Source organism: Triplophysa dalaica, chromosome 4 (genome assembly GCF_015846415.1).
Source record: "Triplophysa dalaica isolate WHDGS20190420 chromosome 4, ASM1584641v1, whole genome shotgun sequence".
Taxonomy (NCBI): Eukaryota; Metazoa; Chordata; class Actinopteri; order Cypriniformes; family Nemacheilidae; genus Triplophysa; species Triplophysa dalaica.
In genome coordinates this window covers 15,496,873-15,522,325 of record NC_079545.1, presented here as the reverse complement: position 1 = coordinate 15,522,325, position 25,453 = coordinate 15,496,873, and the positions used below count along the sequence as shown (strand labels likewise).

Genomic DNA, 25,453 nt, shown 5'->3' with positions numbered 1-25,453 from the left:
ATATGACGGCCGGCTCAGTCTTTTGTTTCTGAAGTGTCTGTTCGCCTGCAGCTGTCCGCTTTGGCAGCGGGCCGCGTTCCACTGCTGGAGAAAGAGAATGAAGGATTGCTGGAGAAAAGACACGATGAGGGCTCCTTTTGTTTTCCTTTAGAGTTGATCTCCAGATACGGCCTATCTAAGGGAGTCTAACACTGTTGAAGTCTGTTGAAGAAGAACATCATTATAGCACCCGTTACCAGCAACTACATTCATAACACACTTTTATTTGTTGACAGTCTCATTATGTAATGAGGTGATGGTTTTACTGGATAATATCACAGAAACATCAGTTAACTTGTCAGCACGCGGCATGTTTGAATTTGTTCAAAGGACTTGTAAACATATTGCCAAACATAGACCCTAGACTTACAATGGACGTTTGTTTATTCTAAATCAGATACTGTCTATACAAAAATGTTTTATCTCTCTGTGTGGGTCTGCTGGTATAGATCTGTGATTTCCACTGTTCTCTGTACGGTCACACACATGCTTCTTTTACATTTAAAGTGATAATTCACCCAAAAATCTAAATTCTGTCATTACTTGCTCACCCTCATGTCATTTCATACCTGTAAAAAATATTTTTATCACAAAATGTTGTTCTGATGAACACAGAGAAAGATATTTGGAAGAATGTTTGTTACATCATTGACTGCCATAGTAGGAAAAATTAAATGGTTGTCAGTGTTGCCCCAGAGCTAATTGTTTTCCTAACTTCTTCAAAATGTCTCACTTTGTTTTCAACAGAACAAAAAAAGATACAATATTTCTTACAAATATCTTTTTTGGGTTTAACAGAACAACAACATTTATATAGGTTTGAAACACCTGAGGGTGAGTGAATGATGAAAGAATTTTTCAAACTTCCGTTGTTTTATTACAGCCTCTATCTCTTAAAGGGATAGTTCATACCAAAATGTAAATCTTGTATCATTTGCTCACCCTAATCTCATTCCTGTATGACTTTCATTCTTCTGCATTTGTCTCACACAGAAGAGTCATATACAGGTTTTAAATGACATGAGGGTAAATAAATGATGAAAAATGGCTCCTTCTTCCCACCAATGCAAAAGAGCACACTTTTTCCGAGATCTGTAGCAGATGTTAATGGTGTTGTAGTTCCAGTGACAGATTTCGTTCAGGACCATCAGCACATCTGAAACGGGCTAAATTACACATTCAGACCGAAGCTCAGAGAGGAAGTCAAGCCTACCGGCCGTCACCTCCAGCAGAGCCCGGTCACCCGCTCACTGGTGAAGGAACGCTCTTTTCATCTGCAGCTTTCATCCACAACGTCTGTTCTTCAGGCGGCCATCTCCTTTCTCTTTTTCTTTCATATCTCCTTCCCATCTGTTGCTCTTGGTGCGTTTTTGCAGGTTAAAGCTTTTGTTATTTATCAGCGCCATCTCTTATCACCCTGTATTTGCGAGGTCTTTTTCTCTTTATTTTGACTTTCTGGCAGGCTTTTATTCGAACTTAAAATCCATCTCAAGGTCTCTAGAGAAAACCTCTCCTAACAATGCTATTCAAGAGAGTCGGCTGTACTGTTTACACTTTTTTACATGCTGCATGAGAATACTTCATTCTGATTGGCTAGCGGCATAAAACTTTCTGATCGGCATATGACATTGAATGACTTCACTGTCACACTCTTCACAGCACTGCATGAGGTCGAACATAACTATTATTTCGTTTCAGGACATTTTGAAGATAATTGGAAAATCACCATAAACGTCACTGTATGGAGAGGATGGTGAAGTTTTGTTATATTTTATTGGGTGAGACATGGGTAAACAATCACCATATTCAATTTTTGGAGACGCTGTTCCTTTAAGTACTGAGAACTTGTTTGCAGTTACAGTTCAGCGAGTCATAAACAGTCCCTATGTCGTAATGTGAACCTAACGATTATAAACAATGATTTACTGTGATCCCACATCCAAACAGCACCGCACAAGAGTCAAGAACAGAGGAAGTGGCTGTTACAGTGTTTATCATTGTGTGCTATGACCTGGAATAGTTCTCTGAATGAGTTTCACCCTCTGACCTCTTTCCTATGATCAACTTTCTTCCAAGTGCAAGGAATCATGGGAAGTTAGATAGGAACCGCCATGTGCTCGGATGCACTATATGTTTGTTCATTGAACAGTCAATGAGGGGCAAAATCTGTCTGGTTATAAGCCATTCTGCCAAATATATTTCGTTGTATTCATCTGAGCAAAGAAATTTATACAGATGTGGAACAACTCAAAGGTGTGTAAATGTCAACAGAATGTTCATTTTTGGTTGAAGTATCCCTAATATTGAATACTATTACGTTGTATAGACTCATGAGATCTTTAACATCAGTGGATGTGGACTCGATCTTTCAACCCCCCCACTCATCTGCCCCACAGACTCCACCGCCTCACCCCCGGGGCACCTCCATAGACACTCGGATGACGGGTTTGTTTTGTGAAGTGTTTATAGAGGCCCTGGGCTTTTTACACAGCGACTTTAAGCTTCAGAACTTGCATGTCTTTTTTAATGCGGTCGCAAACCGCAGGGAATAACAACGCTGCAAATAATACAACTGAATTTATGGTGCACATAAGATAGCAATCTAAACATTATTTGGTTTCGACATGTACACGTGATGCAAAAATACAGATGGGAATCACTAATGCATTTCATGCAACGACACATTTAAAAGAGCTCGAGTGGATAGAAGTGTTTGTCATACTTGTGTAGAGTTGTGGTGATCCTGAAGCCGTTGTGTAGTTGTAATGCCTTTAGATATTTTGACCAGTTTACGTTAGTGTTGTTGGCTGGAGTTGTGGTGGTTAAAGAGTGGATTTGTGTTTCAGAGTTTGTGTGTGAGATTTTGATGGATCCTACAGATGAAGTTTCATATGTGGCATCCACACTGTGACAGCTGGGATAGTGATGTGCTTTGATATTGTGTGTGTGTGTGATGTGGAAAGCACCCTGGCCGACATCCTGTTCGTCCTCTGATGTTAGGGCTTCACTTACATTCCACTCCATGGACAAAAACAAGGAGTACCTTCAGAACTATGGGAGATATTTTCCTGCCTGTTGTTGGTTTTTCTTAGACGTGTAGTATTATTTAATGCTGTGCACGTGTCACTAAACAGTGCTGTAAATATAAAGACTGTTACTTATTTACTGTGTTACAGGTGTTTTGAAAATCTTCGGTGTTTTTTTCTGATCCGTGATTGATCAACTGATCTAATTTGATCTAAATACATTCTCATTCCTTCACACACACACACACACACTCACTGTCATACACGCGCTCACATTTGTCATACACACGCTCACATTCTCTAACACCCTCTCTCTCATACACACACATTCTCACTCTCTTTCACACTCACTCGTGCACACTTACTCGCACACAAACACTCATTGACACACAAACACACACTCAAACATATGCACACACTTTCTCTAATACTCTCTTTCTCTCACACACAAATTCTCTCTCTCAATTCAATTTAATTTCAAATAAAGTGTGCTTTATTGGCATGACAAAATGTACATTCGTATAACAAAGCATTTGCAGCTGGGCTACGTACAAATAGTGGAAGTATTTAAACCAGCTGACAGAGAGGATTCATTTCTTTGCTCACCTCATCCTTTTCAGGGCTTTATAATAATATGAGTTGGGGTCACTGTGTTTGTTGCATGCATTGTTTGTTCTGTGTTGGTGCACTCGTAAGATATATTTTTACAGAGTTCTAATTTTACAGAGTTGGATGTTTTTCCTCTTTAGTAAAATGGGAATTCTCTATTTCTCTCTCTCTCTCTCTCTCTCTCTCACTCTCTCACATACACACACATTCTCTGCGTTTCACACTCGCGTACACCCACTCTCTCACAGACACTCGTACACACATGCACACACTTTCTCTAACACTTTTTGTCTCTCATATGCACACTTACTCACTGAAACTGTCTCTAATTTTCTCTCTCTCTGTCACTCACACACATCTCACTCTTACACAAACACACACACTCAATCTGGCACACACTTTCTCTGACACACAAATTCTCTCTCTCTCACACAAACCGCTTGTCTGGTTAACTCCATGATCACGTCAGTGAGTTTTGTTCTTGTTTCAGAAATTTTTTCTTTCAGGTCGTCTGAGATTTTGAGGAAACTTGTCTTTGAGGTTGGAAACACACACACAATGATTGAACAGGTTAGAGGAGGATGTGCACCAGACGGCCGTGTTTAAATGCCCAGAGGTGTTGCATGCTGGGACATACAGCAGCCTCATCTGTCCGCCCCTCTCCTCCTCTCTATCCCCCGTGGCCACAGATCTCTCTTAAAACTGACTTTCTACCCCCTCCTGTGACTCAAGTACTGTTGGCATTTACTGACACTTTCAATTCAGACATTTTATCGGTTTCCTAAATCCAACAAGACATCTACTGCTGTCCTGTGCTCCTCATTTGAAAAAGAGTTTCATCAATATAATATGACATCTTAAAATTCTTTGACATCCTTTCAGTTTTCCCTGCTTCCATGTTCCTCAGAACCTCTGAATCTCACGTCCTCCAAAGCATGGGTCAAGGGGCCGTGTTATAAATCCGGGAGTTAATATGTTTGAATAAATATGTTTGAGTACTAAAGGCGGGTCACGGTCACATGTCATCACGCACATTGAGACCAGTGTTAGTGCTCGGAACCGCAGAAAAGAGCCGAAATAATCATAGGACACATGAATGTGTGGAATCTCACCTGAGGGTCTCAAATGAGTCAAAGTGAGTCAGACGGTACTGAAGGTTACACCACATAAAAGCACAACTAGTCTAGGGACTCGCAAGCTAACTAGATTAACCCAGACACACTCATTCATACACAGCGATTCATTCCTGTTTTTACAACTCAGTCATTTCATCACAGAGACGCGATTCATTATCTTCCATCCTGTTCAGCGATATAACAATTACCGGTTTAACAATAAACCAAGATAAAATCATCCAACGGTTAGTAATACCATTTCATATTTTAGTTATCATTAAACCGTACCAACCATCATACTAACTGTAAATACTTTCCAGCGTCAGCCAAAGTTTGCAACAGTATAAAAGATGTGCAATATGAAACACGGGTTTCCATCATTTATGTTAGGAGTTCAAAAATAAACAAGCTAAATAATGTTATTGATATGAGACATACATTAACATCCCTGTCTGCTCCCGTTTATTTGTGATCAAAGGGCTTTTAATCCAAAATGTGCATATTGAGGAAAATATAGATGTACTGAAACATGTTTACTTCATATTTCGGTAAAACTTTATTTTACGGTGCCCTTGTTACGCATGTGACATGTCTTTACTATAGTATTTACTACAAATGATGCATAATTACATGTAACTAACCCTAATCCTAGCTTTAACCCTATAGTAAGTACATGTAGTTAATATGTTTAACTCCATACTTAAAAGTATAATTACACTGTAACACGGCCACTGTAAAATAAAGTTGAACCCTTATTTCTTTAGACAGACTGATGATTGTGTCTGTTTCTTTGGTGATTGCTCTTATGACTGCAGGTGTCTCCTGGGTCCTAAAGTACACCCGATTATACAGGACACATGCAGACAGATGATTTTCTGATTTGTGTTGCGTTTAAATTAATGTCTAATTTACTTACGGTTGTGTTCAACCTGAACAAGAGAAACATTTCCCTAATGGTCCCATTGTGCCAGAATTAATGTTCATGTTATTTATTTGATGTTTATTGCAAGTAAAAGTGCTTTTAACAAGTAACATCAATGTAAAACTTTGTATCAGAACTTTTTGGATATTTCCAGCACATTGTAACAAAAACGCGATAATGCTGATAACCGTGATGAATGTGTTCACTGAAACCGTGACGTGAAATTTTCACACCGTTTCATCTGTTTGTTTTTCATGTTGGTTTGCGTTCTTAAGGTTTGATATATGATTGTATTTCATCATCTCTTCTCATGTTTTTTCCCTCTCACATCTAAACAGAGAATCCGAGACGTTGCACGTGACAAGAGTTTATTCTGTCTGCGTTCGGTTACGGACAGTAATGCCGCAGGGAACGCTTCTGTATGTTTTCCTAACCTTTCATAACATGAGTTTCTGGCACCTCTGTTGTTAAACTCTGTCCAGTTGCCAAAATACACACATGCACAATCTTATCGCCTGTAGTCACGCTGGAGAAAGTCGTGCACTATCTGAAGCGGCAGAGTACCTCGCCGACCTGTTAACATCAGAAGTTAATATTCACCGCAAACAAAACTTTGAACTGAAACATTTGCATGTTGTGCACGGATTCGCACCATGGACAAAGATTTGAATGTTATGACCAATCACTCGCAATCGTTCAGAGCCGTGCAGTAAACGTGTACACGATACCTACACACGTGACAGCTTAACTGTTATGATTGACAGTTCAACTTTGGTTTTAGTGTAAACATCTCTCCAGAAATCACTGTTTTGTGTGTTTTGCAACGTGTATAATTATTTTATGATTAATCGCGTCCAGAATAGAAGTTTGTGTTACATAATAGATGTCTGTTTACTGTGCATATTAATTTTGTAATTTATAAAAAAAAAACATGTAGACAAATTTAGGAAATGTGTAATATTTACATGAATTTCTTTATATTTACCATTCATTTAAGTTATTCATACAAATTTAGGAAATGTGTAATACTTACATGCATTTATTTATATTTACCATTCATTTAAGTTTTGTATACAAATTAAGGAAATGTGTAATATTTACATGCATTTATTTATATTTGCCATTCATTTAAGTTTTTTATACAAATTTAGGAAATGTGTAATATTTACATGCATTTCTTTATATTTACCATTCATTTAAGTTTTGTATACAAATTTAGGAAATGTGTAATATCTACATGCATTTATTTATATTTACCATTTATTTAAGTTATATATTAATGTTAATTAATTTTCAGAATTTATATTTTTCTTAATCGTATGCATGTACTTGTATGTTTTTATAAATACAAATACAACATTAATATACACTGTACACAGACATGTATTATGTAAACACAAAATTTTGTTCTGGATGCGATAAATCGCGATTAATCGTTTCATAGCCCTGACAATTAAATGCAACTTCTTTAAGTTATATACACATATTGTGTATTTTTTGTGATTTTTGTTGCGTTCGTACATTAGGTCATGTAAAGATCGGCAGGCGGTCATTGAAAAGAAGTGATAGGTCGTAAGGTCAAATCCCATGAGTAGCTTGTGATCTTAACCCCAGTCTGAGCCACTTAACCCTTAGTTAACCTCCTCTAATAAATCTGCTGTGATCAAGTGAAGCATGCTTCTGTCAGCAGGTCGTCCTGACTCAACCCAATCCAACCCCACCCCACCCTCCCCTCTCCTCAGACGCCGCACGCTCACAGAAGTATGGAGAAATGCTGAGCTTTGCCACATTAACGGAACTGAAATATATCTTTCTCAAAAACATTGTTTTCATGTGAGATTAGTCCATAAGAGCTTTGCTTACTGTAAGCATCCCTCTAAGTTCCCGTCGCAAGCATTAATGAGTCTTTGTTTAACTGAACGTGCACTTGGTGAACGAGATTTCCATATGAACCGTGACCAGGCATGTAGAGAAGTGTCATGAGTCAAATGTTCTTTGCCAAGCCACCAGGAAGGAGAGAAAACCTTCTCAGCTTCAGTTCAAAGCGCTCTATTGTGTTTGTCTTTCTTGTTTTTTCCCCCACCAGGAACGTTCTATAGTTCTGCATTTCTCTTTTGTCTGTGCTGTCTTGTTGTCTCTTGCGGTGAGCTCAGCACAGGTGAAGTGGCTTTTGAAACAGTTCTGGGTTTATTCAGACTCTGTTTGATGTGTTGGTCTTTTGCTGTGGTCTCAGGACACAGCTGTGGGAACATTTTACAGCTTGTAATGTGCGTTTTTCAAATATGCGAACAACGTGCAACATTCAGAAATGCATAATATTTCAGTCAGTAATAAATGTGTGTTAAAGGTGCTGTGTGTTATTTTTTCCAGGATCTATTAACAGAAATGCAATATAATATACATAACTATGTGTTCAGAGGTGTATACGGACCTTACATAATGAAACATTGTGTTTTTATTATATCTTAGAATGATCTATTTCTATATACAAACACAGCAGGTCCTCTTATACATGAAATTCGCCATGTTGTTTGTACAGTAGCCCTAAATGGACAAACTGCTCTACAGAGCGTTTCATATATATTTGATCTCCTTCGACAAAGAAGAGAAAACGTGACGACATCTTAGTCGTATGTCAGCCACCGTAGGGCTTCAAATGGAGGGGTGAGAGGGGGAGCCATTGGTTGCACTCCACAACCTCACCACTAGATGCCGCTTAATTTCATCCACTGCAGCTTAAAAAGGGAAAACAGAAATGAAATAAAATGGCAATGTTTTTTACAGTTGAGTTAGCAGTTTTGCTCATTTTATTTTGTGCCAGCAGTGATTGAGAGTGAGGTTTGTGTTGTGTGTGTGCATGTGTGGCCTGTTTGTGAGATTTGAGGAGGGTCTTACAGCCCACCCATGTGCAGATTTTCTTCACCTGTGCACTGATTCATGATTTACTGCGTTATGAAGTTTTACTGATGTGATCTCTGTCATCCTCTCACTGCCCGCTGGTGCAGGTGTGTGTGTTAGATCTGAAGTTGTGTCCTGGCATGCCTACAAAAGCTCGGGGTTAAATTGAAGCTGGAATTTTCTTGAACGTGTCCCTTTGTGCCCGAACCCCCCACCATGTTCCATAACACCCTGGAACCATAAAGCAGAGTCTGTTTTTTGTCAATGTGTCTTGTTTTAGGACCATGCAGCACAAGCACACCCAGATTAAAAATAAAAGAATATTTAGAAATAAATTAATTTTTATTATAGAAATAAAAGGTGCCATAAAATAATAATTTTCCTATCCAAAGAACCTTAAAGGAACAGTTTATCCAAAACAGAAATTTCGGTCATCATTTTCTCACCCTTGAGTTGTTCCAGATCTGTATATATTTTTGTTCCGATGAACAAGATATTTGGAAGAATGCTTGTAACCAAACAGTTCTTGGACCCCATTGACTACCACAGTAGGAAAAAAATATTTATAGTTGTTTTTGTTCTGTTTAAAGGAAATCAAACAGTTCTTGTGCACTTTTGACTACCATTGTTATTCTTCCTACTATGGTATTCAAGAACCGTTTGGTTACAAATATCTTTCTCTAGGTTTCTTTAGAACAAAGACATTTCGACAGATATGTAGCAACTTGAATGTGAGTAAATGAATACGCAATTTTCATTTTTGGGTGAACTGTTCCCTTTAAGTCACCTTTGTGTAACAGCACCAAAAACTAGACAGAAAATATATTTCATATACGATGGTATGTTTTTCCTCTCTAAACTAGCCTATCACATTTTAAAAGTCATCATTTTTTCCCTCTGAATATCCTGATTCGGTTGTGAAATGAAGGGATAGTAAAATTGTCATCATTTACTCAACCTCATGTAATTCCAAACCTGTTTGACTTATTTCTGCATGACACAAAAGAAGATATTTTGAAGAATGTTGGTACCAAACCACATTGCACCCCATTAACTTCATTATACAGGTTTTGACAAGGTTCTAACATGAGGGTGAATAAATGATGACAAATTTGTATATTTGGACGAACTCTCCCTGTAAACCAATGAAGATAACTTAAAACAAGAAGTTACGCAAAGTTGTATTATTCTGCTAGATTTGCTCTTGTGCAAAAGAATAACTGGACTAAGTTTATTTAAAATACAATAGTGTGTTTTATATTCCTGTAGGCGACGAGCAAATCATGAAAATTCCACAATCATGTTACGCCAAATGTTATTTCTAATTGTTTCTTTTCTATTTAAGGGTGAAAAGATCTCATATTTATAACCATTCACACACACACACAAAGTCAAAGTGTTTCAGTCGCGGCGTCTCCATCGTCCATCCCCTGAGGACATGAGAAGTGCTCACTCATGGAGGAAGTGAGACGCTATAAGTGATGACCGCCTTCAGCGAACAGCTCTTCTCACATTACAGAAGCTGACTTGAGATCAGTTCTGAAGGTGTGTCGGAGGTCAAACTCTATCCTGGCTTCCTTCCCTCTGCAGATGCCCTGGTTTTACCTGAGGCGAAGGCAGATTCTGACCCTATTGTCTCCGCGTGGTCTTTTGTATTCTCCGCGACGAATGACGCGTGAAACCAGCACCTTTTCACAATAGAGCCGGTCCGTAACTCGCAACTGTTGACCCGATCTGAACCCGCTTAATATCATTTATCTGTTCCCCGCTGAGATGAGCCGGTTTCTTGTGCGGCTTGTTTTAGAACGGCAGCACAGGTTTGACGTGCACGTTGGCATGCGTTCAACTGCGGGATGGGCTGTTTTTCGCGAACGTGTTTTCAAAATGAAACTTGAACCCTCTAGCTATTACCGCTGAGCGTTTGACTGCTGTGTTTTCGTCCCTTTGATCTGCTTTCAACCGCGAAATGGAAAGAGAATAGACGCTGAGGCAAGATGACTGATTTTTGGAAGAATGATTACACACAAAGTTCCTGCTTGAAACCCGTGCGGTTGGTTCTGGGGATGTTGCTATTGGCAGCAATTGTCAGAAGTGTTAGCTGGGTCTTACTACATAAGAGAGAAATTCAACAGAACCCGGTACATGTGATCTACAGCAACCAAAACAAAGTTCTGAGAGTTATTTATACATTTGTGTACGCTCTGTATACAACTTGTGTAGTTTATTCTGATGATTTTGCTTCAATAGCAGAACATTTTATAACAGGTCGATCTGTCATTTAGTTTAGTTAAACTGTTTTGGTGTTTAAAGCTGTGTACTTTCCTTACACCTGATAACAACAATAAGCTTATAATGAGGATTTATAAGTGAAGTTGTTAGGTCATATCTTGTGTCGAAATGTCAGTTTAGAATTATTTGACTTCGTCCCACGTAAAATTTACCTGCAAATTTATGTTTCAAACTGAGATGGCGACAATGAGTCTATAGTTTCAGATCGCAGCCGTTTTAGACAGTTCATTCAAATATAAACATTCTGTTATCATTTACTACCAACAAGTTGTTCCAAACCTGTTTACATTTTCCCGGCTGTACAAAGATTTTCGGAAGAATGTTTGTAACCAATCAATTCTGGGGCACCATTGACTAACACTGTAGGAAGAAAAACTATTATGGTAGTCAATAGGGCCCCAGAATTGATTGGTTTACCGCATTCTTCAATATATTTTCTTTTGTGTTCAACAGAACGAAGACATTTCAATAGCTTTTGAACAACTTTAGGGTGAGTAAATTATGACAGAAAGTGTATTTTGGGGCGAACTATCCCTTTTAAAATAACTAGCCGGTTTTTAACATCTTTAAAGCGATACATCACCCAAATATGAAAGTTCTTTCAACACTCGAAACCTTCAAGTTGTTCCAAATCTGTATAAATTTCTTTGTTCTGATGTACACAGAGAAAGATATTTTGAAAAATGCTTATAACCAGACAGATCTTTCTCCCTATTGACTCCCATAGTAAGAAAACATACTTTAACTTTTTTTTTGGTGTACACATAAGAAGAAATTTTGAAGCATCTAGGACAGCAAACAGTTCTGGTTGTTTGTTTTTCCTACAATTGAAGTTAATGGGGGGCAAAATCTGCCTGGTTATAAGCATTCTTCCAAATATCTTTCTCTGTGTTCATCAGAACAAAGACATTTATACAGATTTGGAAGAACCTTAAGATGAGTAGATGGTGACAGAAATTTCATTGTTTGGTGAACTATCACTTTATGTTAATTTCACAATGCTACATACTGTAAGTCACAAATTCAAACTGATTTTCTGAAGTTGCTCTTGTTTTGTGCTTAAAAGCCACATTGTCGCCAGGTTTGGTCGGCTTCCTAAAATACATTCAAATCTTCGACCTGTGATATTCTGCAGGCTGAATTTCTGACCCAAAATGGTGATGAATCTCTCAATACTTTTGAAGCGATGTGAGTCTCTTTTAGAGGATATACAGAAAAGGAATTGCGATTGAAATACATATGACAGAATGAAATTAGTTAAGGAGCCCTTTGGAAGCATCCTGGGCTGGTTTTGTCATATGTCTGACCATTTTTATAGAAGCAGTGAAAGTGTAGACTGTTTTTGTCTGTCTTTGTTTAGATGGTAAAGGAGGATACAGATTTAAAAACTGTTTACAGAGAACACCTGGTACACACGCTGCGCCGAAAACATGAGGCGTGTGTGTCTGCTTTTGTCGTTATCCAGGAATCTTGTCTATGAGAGAAAGTATTTTACCTTTTGTGCTCCAGAAATGTCTGGCTGGGATGCGTAAGAGGTTTATTCGTGTTGTTGTGTTACAGTCATCTGGGGGATAGGCTGTCATTAAAATCAGTTTTTATTTATTGAAGAAAAAAAGTTATCTGAAAAAACTGCATTTTTATGAAAAAACTGCATCGGTCACAACATGAATTTGAGTTTTCTTTTTGTTTTTACGGTGGAATGCGTGTGGAACCTGTATGTCTTTTTTCTGCAGAAGACAAAAGAAAATATTATGAAGAATTTTGTTAATCAAACAACACTGGACCCTATTGACTTCCATTGAATGAGCACAAAAGACATTTCTCAAAATACCTCCTTCAATGTTCCACAGAAAAAAAGAGTCATAAACAGGTTTTGAGTAACACGGAGGTGAATAAATGATGACAGATGTTTTATCTTTGGGAGAACTTTCCCTTTAAGATGCAAGTGATACAGTACATGTTGACCATTTTATGTACAATTTTACTACGATTAGTTTTCCTGTAAGTTTTAATTGACCAAATTTGATGCTTGTAATTTTTAGACAGTTTATTTGGACAGCACCCAGACTTTCGTTCCAAGCAGGCAAAGAAAAGAAAAACAAGTGCTGAGAAGCCTGAAGCAGCAGCAGGCGGAGAGGAAAGTGCTGGTATGGTCAGAGGAGAGATGAAGGCCTGTGTTTATGTGTTTGTCGCTGAAGAGGGACGAACGTTCCGGTTCCTGAAGATGACTTAAGACGCTTCGCTCTCTTCTGTAATTATGTCAAAAATACACTTTAAAGCGGAATGATGTGGGGCTGCGGGTGCAGAGGGGATTTTCATACGGATTATTTTACCCTGCGCCTCTGATGGGGTTTGGGAACGCTTGCCAGAATGGCCCGTCACACATGAGGATGGAGGGATCATTTTATTTTCTCCTCTTATTCTTTTATTCGTTTTTTCAGCTCTGGTTGGGCCGTCTGCTGGTGAAAGGCAGACGCGGTGTCTCCTGTTTCTCTCGAGGTGGTACAGAGCTGTGAAACTGAAAGCCGTTATGAAACCGGTGTGCGTCCTGCATAGCTGCAGCTGTTTATATGTGGGAGTGTGTGTGTCACAAGCTTTAAAGTTGCAAAAAAAAAGATTTTATGATCCAAACAATGTAGAGGAGCTTGGCAGTTTAAGAAATGATGTCATTGAGATCCATGTGTTCACAAACAACGTTAAAAGGATCGTTCACCAAAAATTAAAAATTCAATTTTGAATGATAAATGATTTACTCAGCCTCAGGTTGTTCCAAAGGTGTATAAATGTCATTGTTGTGATGAACATGGATAAATATATTTGGAAGAATGTCTGTAACCAAACAGATCTCATCCCCCATTACAACTACGGGAGTCAATGGGGGATGAGATAAGTTTGGCTACTGACATTCTTCCAAATATTTTTCATGATATGAGAAATCCTGCATCTTTACTCTGCGAAACTCCTTATTACTTGTGATTTACCTTGTTTTTCAATATAATCATGTATACAATTGTAGAACTTAATATATTAACTTGAGAAGCACAGAATTACACAATAAATTGGAGTGAGGTTTGTGTAATTTTGTGATGCTTAAAACAGGAAAAAATACTTTCCATTTATTTGTGGTAAAAACAATCTTGTTTTTCTTGTTAAATTGGATTATTTTCCGTACCCCTTTGGATGTTTCTGCAAGAACATCACAAAACTTTGTATGCTTTCAAAGAAAACTAACAATCTTGTGTCCTTGTGGCACTGATGTGAACACATTTTGTTTTACAGATGGTTAAATAAATAAATAAATTGGAAAATAAGATGATAAAAAATGTGTGTACAGAAAATAGATTTATTCACATTTTACTGGTCTGTAATATTTCTGTTAGCATCTTGTTTTAATCTGTTGATACTTTTGAAACAGTTAACACTTTAATCAAGTAAATCTGTTTTGTTTTTTATAATGAATCCTTTGTAGTTTTATTGTTGAATGAGTAAACCTGGCTCTCCCAGTGAACAGATATAGAAGTTGACATGGTGTTAGAAAATATATTTTTTTTATTGGAAAACCACAAATAAAATGGAGAGTAACTAGCATTACTAGTGCGGTGCAGTGTATGACCACATCTAATGCTTTAAATAAATCACTAATCCAAAATCAAAGCAATCCTGATAGTGATGTTTGATTTAGTAAATCTCGAATAATTGAGCAATTTCACACAGTTCACGTACACACACGCTTCACAATTCTACAGTATGTTTACTGGGGTCGTTTCAAACGTGTCTTCCTCATAGAGAGAGGATTGTTCTGACCGCTCCGTAAACTCCTAAGCCTCCTCTGAGTGCTTGCGCAATAGAAACAGGTGCAACTGTGAGTGCGTGTGTGATAGATACTGTAATGAAGAATGAGCTTTATTTCCTGCTGTGCGCTGCTGTTTTTCTTTCGCTTCAGTCTGTTTTGATCGTGGGCGAGATAAAGAGGATTTTGTTGTAGCGATAAACTCGGAACATCAAAGCGCGGTGGCAGCATTCCACAGTCCAGCAGTGTTTACAGTGGGAGAGCATTCCTGTCGCTCAATTTTCCATGCCATTCCCCTATGTGACTCTCCCTCCTGCAGCAAATCCGCTCGGAACATTTGATACGTCCCTCGTAACGTCCATCCGTATGAGCAGATTTATTAGAAAGCAATTTTAGACGCGTAACATTGTATTTGTGTCACACCTCAAGAATTGTCTTATTCTTATTGCGTAAGACAACACAATACCAGCATAAGTGACATTGTCAAATAAAGAAAGAGTGCATTTTCAAGCAAAAATAGATTTTTATTTATTTATTGTAATGTAGAGAAGTAACATCGGACTGCAGTATGGTTGTCACAATACCAGATTTTCACTACGTGGTATTACGGCCAAAATCATTCACAATACAGATATAACCATCATATCTATTGGATTATAAAATAAATACTTTCAATTCATCATTTTTTTTTTGGTCCAATCAAAAGACATGTAGAAACATTACAGTGCATGTCAGTCTCATCTTACGGTAAACCTCAATTTCCTCTTTCGTTATATCTTTTTTTATGAATGTGTCATTCATGACCACAGTAATGTTTGATTTATCAGCCACTACCAATAGTCGAAAAAAAATTGGAGATTACTAGTTCAGCTGTTAATTGTCTTGTTTTTGTAGGTCAGATGGTTGTTTAAGCATCCGTGATTGGTCGGTTGTCAAAGGTCAGATGGTTGCTATGGAGTCTATTTGTGCAAGCAAGCCGTGTTTACACTCAAAAATATAACAACAATAAAACAAGCAGCCTTTGATGTGGTTGTTTTGGATGGTGCTCTGTGTACGGATAGAGTTTACCACGACTCCAAGATTCCCTCTGACACTCCCCGACAAACAGAGAGAGAGAGAGACTAAGGCTGCGTCCGAAATCGCCTACTTCCATACTATATAGTCTTTGAAAATGAGTATGAATAGTATGTCCGAAATCTCAGTATGAAAAAAACAGTAGGTGAGAAATACCAGGATGGTCTACTACTTACGTGGAGATTCGTGAGTGTGGATCGGATGGACACTTATCTATCCTAGATGCCACGGGAGCTGATCAACGGTCAAATTTCAAAAGTAAATCAAATAAATATTGCGGAAAACTCCAGCTTGGACGCAGCCTCAATGCAGTGGAGTAAAATGACAGTGATGGGGTTTATACTTATAAAACTTATGAAATAAAATGATTTTAATGCATTATTTGAAAAAACGTTTCACAATTTTGCAAAGTGAGAACGAACAAAAATTCCAATGGTGTCGAAAGTGAAGAAAAAACTTGGGAATAAAGCAGACCGAGAGAGATGCATAAGAGCTGTTGCAGAGGCCGTTTCTCAATTCCAGGAACGCAAAGAACGGACTTGTGTTGTAGTGAAGACCGGCCTTGCGAGGCAGCCTCGAAAGAACGATTTTGGATGGACACGCCTTAATGGCTGATCGGACTTCAAGCGGATTCCGTTGGCATGCAAGGTTGCATACGATGCATCCTTGATATTGAAAACACATCCGTGTACTTTTATGTGTACCATTCTCTGTTCTTGTGTTCTTGAGTATTGGAATTATGTATAAGAAAATGTTTTTGTTTGCATTTGAGGCAGGTGTGCATGCTTTTGTGTGGTGTGTCGGCGGTTGAAGGTAGCTGATGCATTCATTTGTGTCCTTGTTTTGACCCTGTGTGCATGCATGTGCACGCATGTGCAGTACCTTCATACCCCCCTCTGGTGGATGGTTTTGTGCATATTGAACTTTAACTCCCATTGTGATCACAAAGTTGTCTGATCAATGATGTTTTCTCTTTATATTCTTGTTTTAAACCCTACCTAGACACTTTCAATGCATCATATTGAAGCCTCAGTATGAAGGCTATTCCAATCGCATAATGCACTGTGGTTTTTGACAGAGCCTATTTCTGATCTAGAAGACCCCCAGTCTGAGGAAACCAAAGATTAACATTTTAGCCTGAAAGTCTAAAACAGAATTCCATGAAAGGCCTTGTGCTGTAGAGTGATTTAAATATGGTTATTTAAATAGAGTTTATGGTACTATTTATTGTGAAATAACTGTAGGGCACTACCTCAAAGTCTGATGACTCAAAAGCAACAGCACACCTCTTCTAACAAACCACATCAACTGAGGTATAATTTATGTCCGTAGCACAAATAGTGCCGGATGAGTAACACACTACTTAGGGTTCTGGATTTATTTAAGTCACTAACCCGGATGAGGGAGTCATTTGTAATAATTTAAGGATGGATTTATGTTGTTTTGGATGTATCATTGTGGCGAGGCGCCGACCGAGGATCAGCGTCGCCCTGGAAACGGCCCGGCAGCTAACGCTGATTGCGTCCAGCTGACGCTGATTAGCTGCCGGGCATAAAAGAAGCGTGCTCACACCACTAAGGGTCCTTGGTTAGTCGCACCCACCGCTGTCCTCGTTTGACCCCCAGCGCGAGAGAGTGAGAGGACAGCGAGGGAGACACGAGCGTGAACGACCTAACTGCACGAGCGCGGACTTTATGTTACGAGCACCCTGGGTGAAACCTTTTATTTTGTTTATTGTGGATTTGTGCAATAAATGCCCCAGTGGGGTTGTTGTTATCACCCCTCCTGTCTGTGTCGTGTCTCTCACCCCGTTACACTGGTGGAGAATGCGGGCAAAGAGAGACCGACTCGGCAGGCGTTCGTGTGGTACGTGTTTCCTGGGTCCATCGAGGGACGGACACGCTCTCCTCATCAGCGTCCAACCCGGAGGAAACCGAGGACGACGAAGAGAGAGTGACAAAGGTATCGATGGCGCCAAGCGGAGGGACAATCCCAGCCAGCAGAAGATGCTGTGGAGCCGACCGAGAGCGCGGTCCAGGTACCAGATAGTGCCGCCCAGCTGCCCGACAGAGCTACCCAGCCGCCAGAGACCGCTACTCAGCCGCCCGACCGAGCTACTCAGCCGACAGGAGATGCGGCCCAGCCGTCATGGAGCGCTGCACAGGTGGGAGTCCCGTTCGGATGCCAGCCGGCAAAGTGTACCAGGAGTGTGCCAGCCGGCGATCCAGTTCCGTCCTCCAGCCGGCCTTTCCAGTCCGTCTTCCAGTCGGTATGGGTCGGACTATAAGGCGATATTTTCCCTCCCACCCCTACTATCGTCCCGAGGTTCCTGTAGGAGCTGCCCGGTTACCAGGTCGACGCTTGGGGGGGGAAATGTGGCGAGGCGCCGACCGAGGATCAGCGTCGCCCTGGAAACGGCCCGGCAGCTAACGCTGATTGCGTCCAGCTGACGCTGATTAGCTGCCGGGCATAAAAGAAGCGTGCTCACACCACTAAGGGTCCTTGGTTAGTCGCACCCACCGCTGTCCTCGTTTGACCCCCAGCGCGAGAGAGTGAGAGGACAGCGAGGGAGACACGAGCGTGAACGACCTAACTGCACGAGCGCGGACTTTATGTTACGAGCACCCTGGGTGAAACCTTTTATTTTGTTTATTGTGGATTTGTGCAATAAATGCCCCAGTGGGGTTGTTGTTATCACCCCTCCTGTCTGTGTCGTGTCTCTCACCCCGTTACAATCATCTTAAAGAGACAGTTCACCTAAAAAAAAAAATTAAGTCATCGTTTATTCACCCTCATGTGGTTTGAGACCTGGGACCAGTTGCTTAAACTTAGCTGCTAAATGAAGACTCCGTCTTAACAACTAATCGCACTTACTAGCAATTATTTAAGACCAATCAGTCTTTCTTTTCAGATTTCGATTAGACCGATCTTCCTTTTTATGTAACTGACTTTAAGAAGTTTTTTAATAAAAGTAGTTTATGCAACCGACCCCAGTATAAGACTGTAAAACACAAAAGAAGATATTTTGAAAAACGTCTCTGGGGTTCAGTGTTGTTTTGGTTGCCAGCGTTCTTCAAAATATCTTCTTTTGTTTTCTGTAGAATAAATGAAGAGTTTGGTTCCAAAATGAGTTAACTCCGATTTTTTTAATTTTTTTTATCATGTTTTTTATTGTGCATTCCAGTAATATCAATCAAACTGCAGTTGGTTTGTTTTGATTTAAGCCATTATAACAAAAAAAATACAGCTAACTTACACAGTAAAAGCACGTTGGCATAATTAAAAACATTTGAAAAATGAAAAAAGCCGTAGTTAACTCATTTTGGTACCAAACTCTTCAAAAGAAGTCATACAGGTTTGGAATGAAATAAGGTTGACTAGATGAAAAAACATTTTTTTTTTTCGTTTTTGGGTGCACTATCCCTTTAAGACCATTACATGATTGTGGTACGTTTGGCAATACTGCATTTATTTGATGTGTGGTCACCCACAGTTTTGCTTTCAGTTAAAAGTGAGTTCGCTCATTGCATGTGATGTTATCTGTTTTATGAAGACTCGAGCGGTAATTCATTGCAGCTGCAATTCTCTGGCTCATTCAACAGTTTTCTTTCAGCGTCTCAATGAGAGAAACTTCCTGACCGTTTCTGCAGGTGAAGTTACCCAGACTCCTCTTTCGGCTTCCATTTTTGTCATGTCTCCTCCTCTTGTCTTGGAAGGCACCACAATGCCATCTAATCCTTTTCATTGAGTCAGTAGACAATCTGACTCGCTCTCTGTCATTATGGCTGGCTCATTATGGTGTGGGTTTCCGTGGCTCAATGGGAGACTGAACGAGCCAATGAGGACGACAGCTGTAATCTAAGCCCGCTCCTGTTTTGACAGCACTGGAGCTCTAATACCATCCCACAACTCATTTTTCAAGACTCTACCTCTCTCTCATGCTCTCTCTCGTGATCGCCGTAGTTCAGCGGTTCTGTCAGCAGCCCTCTGATAGTGTCAATGCAAATAATCAAATCTATATTATAACCTTATTTAAATCTTTTTCAAGATGACATTTTCCGGACTGTATGACATCAAAAGCTGTGCATCTATTCAATCTCAACAGTATTTGATAGCGCGTTCCTGTCTCAGTTAGTAAAAAAATGAGGTAATATTAAACCAAAATAGATGGATATCAGCACTTATGTTGTGTAGCGTGCTTTCAAATCATGAACAACACAATGCAAGGCAACAAAGAATATGACTTAGACGTTGAATCAAATATGGGTTGGGTCACATTATAATTCAGGTTTATTTCTAAAGCTCTTTTCTCGGTGTGCATTGTTTCAAAGCAGCTTCACAGAAAAGGTTTTTCTGTACAAAAAAATTCAACTATTGATGTGTACTTCATTTGCTGGTGTCACTAGTATAAGTCAAGCGTCACTAATTTTATTGTTCATGCTTGTATGAGTTGCAACAGCCATTTCTGCTATAGACATAAAAGATCCTCAGATGCTATTTTTGTAAGTGAGCAAACATCAGGCAAGAGAAAATCTTGCACTTGAAAAAATCTTGTGAACTAGAATATCACAAAGGCTTGAGGGTGGGAACGTTCAGCTTGGGTGAGTCAGCCTGTAGACTTCAGTCAATCTTAATTCATATAGCAGACAACCATCTGAATAACTTTCTCGCTCTCCCTCTCTCTCCTTGTGCAGATGTTCTCATTTTAAACACTGGGCCAGCATGATGCTTTTTCTTGAAATCTGTATGAATTGGCTACTAAACAAACAATACATGACAATCCCAAGTTGTTTTATGAGATGGTCTGTAGTCTTAGTGGCATGACCAAAAACTCCTCGCTGACTATCTCGTACGTCAGCTCCAATCTGATTGGCTAGATTTAAACTACATTTATTTATCTTGATTCAGACACTGCATCCGAATTCGATCACTTGTTCATTCATTCACTATTCCCTTTATAGTTCCAAATAGTCCACTATATAGGGAAGAAGTGAAAAAAAATTGTGAAAGAATTCGAACACCGACTTATACAGCCCGCGTCGGACTGTTGCAGACATTCGTTTTTAATACTTAGCTTATATTAAGCCTGTGTGGCTTTATGGATTGTTTTGTTTAATGCTAAAGTTCATTTTTAACTTTTATTTGCCACGTTTACTGTATTAGTAAATGAACGTGACAAACAGTACAGAACAATATTGCTCTTTATTATTACATCTAAGAAATATATTTAATATATTTAAAAAATATATAATTTGTACAACACAACATGGTTGACACCCGATATAGTGAACTATTTAGGAGATCAAACGTTTGCGTATAAATAAAACACTACTTAACACTTTCCGATTCGATACAATATATACGCCAAATTCAAATTTTGAAAGCATGTGATCGATATTCCTTCCCATTAACGTCTGTGGAGAGCAAATGCGTGCAAAAAAGATTTTATAAATACGTATTATTCGTACTTTAATAAAACGATAGTTTTATTAGAGTTTTATGGTGGACGGAGAAGGGGATTGCTTTTAGGTCTGTAAAAATAGCATCTGTTGCCGTACCTGCCTGCTATGTGTTGTGTTTTATTGTATAATATACAAACTATTAGTCGCGTCATTGGATGCATCTGCGGTCTACAGACGTTAATGGGAAGGACGTGCGTATTGCATGCATGCAATTTTTTTTTTTGCCATAAGTAGTAAAAACTTGTTATTTTTACGCAGATTTATGAGATCAGGATGAAGGGATAGAGACGCTGGTTTGAAAAGCTTCGTTTCATAAACTCTTTTTTGATTTCTGAAAGTTGCAGTATGTTTTCCCAATGCATGTTTTCTTAAGAACAGAAAATTTGCTCATCCTTTAGAACCTCTGACATGTCATTGTGTTTTGATCCCACTATGACACAAGGTTTAGTGAGAGTCACAAAAGCAGGTTTTAATAGAGGAAAAGCGTGAGAACAACCTCCCTGTCTGTCCGCCTTCAGCCAAGTGTAATTGAAAGGTTGAAATGAGAGGTATAGAGAAAGTGGGGCATCTGATCTTAAGCAAGAGACTCGTGCGCTTAAGCCCTGGCTGGCGGTAAATGAACAAGCTTCTTTACTGGCAGCAGAAGAAAGAAGTTTCAGAGGGCCAGCGGAGAGAATAGATGTCCTCGCCACAGTCGCTATTTACTATCTCTCCTGTGTTTGTTTTCAAGGCTGGTGGATCTGGAGTATTTTTAGCAGGTGGACTGTGGTAGAGATGGCACTGGAATGTCTTATGTGCCACTACAAAGCTTGAATCATGCCCTCCCAACCCGGCTGCGGTTGGAGCGTCAAGATGGATGGCTCGCACTATTGTCAATAATCTGTTTGTGCGTGCCACCGTTTCATTTTTATTTCTTTTATAGCTCTCTGCTTTCGAATGTGTCTTTTGGGGTCAGAGAGATGTTGTATGTCGATGTCTGAGATAAAAATACCTAGCGGAGATGATAGTCTCCTGACGGTAAATACAGTTGGCATTCGCGGGACAGAGATAATGATTAGCTTACACCAGACGTCAAAGCGTGCCTGTGAAACTTCTGGCTGGTTTAGTCGCCCTACAGCCTCGGGAGAATCAATGAAAACGGCCCTTTAAATGAGTTCACTGAGGCTCTCATCCGTTCCTCTTTCTTTTTTTTGGACATAAGTCCAAATTTCCTCTAAGGTTGGTACAAAAAACTTGGAGAGAAACTTCAAGCCTGGAATTTTATGGCTGTCAGTTACTGAAACAAGTCAAAGTGAAGAATCTCTTTAGCGCTGGTGCATTGAAAACAGATGCGGTTTAATGCCCCTGACATCCTCGAGCTTTTGTAGACAGACGTTAAACTGGAGTATATACTGAAGTCAAGTCTTCGTGAAGTTTATTCTGACCTTGATCATACACAAGGCCTTCATACAGATGCTTTTAGCAACAGATGAGTGCATGACCAATAGAACGGAGCATGGAACATGACGGAGGGATGGACGGATGGATGGTTTTGATCTATGTTTTTCACGTACTGATAAATGTAAAGTTTATTTTATTATCCCCACAACTATTTCCATTTTCACTCTTCCTCTATCTTTTTCTGTGCGTTGTCTCTCGCTCTCTCACTCCCTCCTCTTGTTTTGATTGACAGGCACCAGCCCATCTGTCTGAATGACATCAGCCTCTCTCTGCTGATGTGCCAGGTGCTTATGTCACCCCGCGCCCCATCCCCGGGCTCAGTTTCACGTTGGGATTTCCGCTCGGATGGGTGGGATGAGGGGCACTGGCGGGTGTCTCACCCAACCCCCAGAGCTGAGTAACGTGGGTCACGGCCCGTCGTTGTGTCCCGCGCGAAGCTTCCCACCGCGGGAGGCTTGTCTTTTCAGTCTTCTGTAAATGCACGGCTGTGTCATAATTTGCATATTTTACTGCACAACCAAAGTATGTACTTCACGGGTGATGGGAAGAAATAAACTTTTGTACATCAGTGTTGGAGCACTTTGTTATATAGGATGTCCAATGTTTTGGCCTTGTATTTGCTTTTATACAACTGAATCAAAGGGTACAATTTATCATCCTCATTCAATGTTCTTTAAGATCTTTTTGAGTCATTACTGCATTTAGTCAAGGGCTTGTAAAAGTAAAATGCTGAGTTCTCAGAGAGCATTTTATGGGACACTTTTTTTTTATATATTCATAAACACATGCTTGGAAGGACAAACTACTCCTGAACCAGAATGAAATCAACTTTTTTTTGTCTAAATTGCTTCCAGAAATGAAGTCCATTTGTGTTGAATCATGAAATGACAACAAAGATATATGATGTCCTGAAACTTCTTTATTGTGGCTATTTCAGTCCAGCGTTCATTGAATTTCAACAATACCAAACCTCAGAAGTGACATAAAATCATCCAACATTAATGTGAAAACATAAAACACATGATAACTTTTATAAGTTTTATAAGAATATTTTTCTTTGCATAATTTGAGGGCTGAAAAAATACAGAGCCTCTTTTCTGTTCTTTTCATATTAATTAATTTTCTGCAAATTAAATTTAATCTAAACGATAATTTTATTGAAATGTGTGAGAAATTTGAAATCCTTGGTGAGATGCCAGATCTTTCATTGCAGAATTTGGTGTCTGAGTGCTGTTTGAGCACCCAGCAGTATTCATTAAGTTTTTGTTTGTTCTTTATTGAATCTAATTGAAATATTAAAGTGATATTGTCACTTTTCAAACATCACAGCGTAATGTTTCATCACGCACCTGCAACCCTTATAATAATATTTTATTATAACTGTAAAACTTGAATGCAACATCAGTGAAATAATATTTCATAAGTCAATACGGTTTAAAATTTGTGCCAGTTTGTTGTGGAGTATGATATTCGTGTGTCTCCTGATCTCTTTCCGTTGTACCCTGATAAGGGGACGATTAATCAAATGTGCACACACAGGAAGAGGATGTTTATCTGTTCATCAAGAATATTAAAGACTGATCTCACGAACAGTTGGAGTTATTAACTCTTTCTGTGTGTGTGATTTAAATCTGCCACTTTTCATTTTGATTTAGTCGAACTTCGTATGTTTGCGGGCAAATATGAGTGGCCTCATTTTCTGCTTTTATCAGCCAGTGTTTCTGACATCATATGTGGTGGTCTTGCTTTCTTTTTAGCCTCCTTTTTCAGAGATGTCAATCTACTCATATTGTCTCATTTCTGATTTCTATTTATTCTTACATTTTAAATAAAGCCGAAATATTGATTTCAGTTTAAATAACTGTATCATGTGAAACTGGTACGAGAGACGAGAAATGCACACCACTTTGTATGAAATCGGTCGCCTGCGGTCTGTTTGACATCAGTGTACAAATGTACTTGACCACAGAACCCAATTGACCAATCACAATTAAGCATAATAAAGAGCTATTACCCATGTTCTGTTCTCCATTAGCTCATGAGTCACTTTTGACTTTATACAAATCCTCTCTCTCTCTCTCTCTCTCTTCAGTCTCACCCACTGTCTCTGTGTAACACCAGTGAGGACGAGCGACAGGAGAGCATCTTCATCAGCATCGTCAAACTCGAGAGTCCGGAGAGCAAAGTGCCACAGTGTCAACCGCTGCTGGACAAAGTAAGAGTCACATTATACCCTTCTCTAGAAATGTCAGTACATCCATGTGTAAAGTTTTACTCTTTCTCTCTTTGACACATTAAGTATATCTAACAAGACCGCACAACAGAAGTCTATTTGTGTTTCTGATCCCAAGGTTCATTAAATAATGTTGTTCACTAGTGAGGGAACTTAGCTTTTTGTCTAGATAATATGTCAACTCTCCCTGTGCAGACGTCTGTCTGGTTTAATAGCGATCAATGTTGACTGTAACTAGTAACTAAGTAATTAGTTACTGTAATTTAATTACTTTTCCCTTGAAAAGTAAAGTAAGGGTCATTTTGAAGTAAACTATCCAAAACCACTAGGCCAATGTTATATATTTTCATCTGAGTACTTACAATATCTCAAATGTTTCCTATTGCATTTAAATCTTGATAAATTTAATATCCGCGTTAATTTTTGTTATGGCCATTACTGAAGTAGCAACTGCGTGACACTGTCGTAGACAGATGCAGAAGTAGTTTTTTCCGTCGGTCCGGCATTATTGCAAATGATGTGGGTACGTTCAAAATAACTTTTACTATGATTGATT

General features: G+C 39.1%; 1 protein-coding gene across 2 annotated transcripts in view; it reads left to right on the top strand.

Moving 5' to 3' along the window:
- LOC130420146 (E3 ubiquitin-protein ligase RNF43) overlaps positions 1–25,453 on the top strand; it is a 77,255-nt gene that overhangs the window by 23,131 nt on the left and 28,671 nt on the right. For both annotated transcript variants that reach the window (XM_056747262.1, XM_056747260.1), the window contains exon 2: positions 24,757–24,879. In XM_056747262.1, coding sequence (XP_056603240.1) covers positions 24,757–24,879 — 123 coding nt within the window. The remainder of the gene's footprint in view (positions 1–24,756; positions 24,880–25,453) is intronic.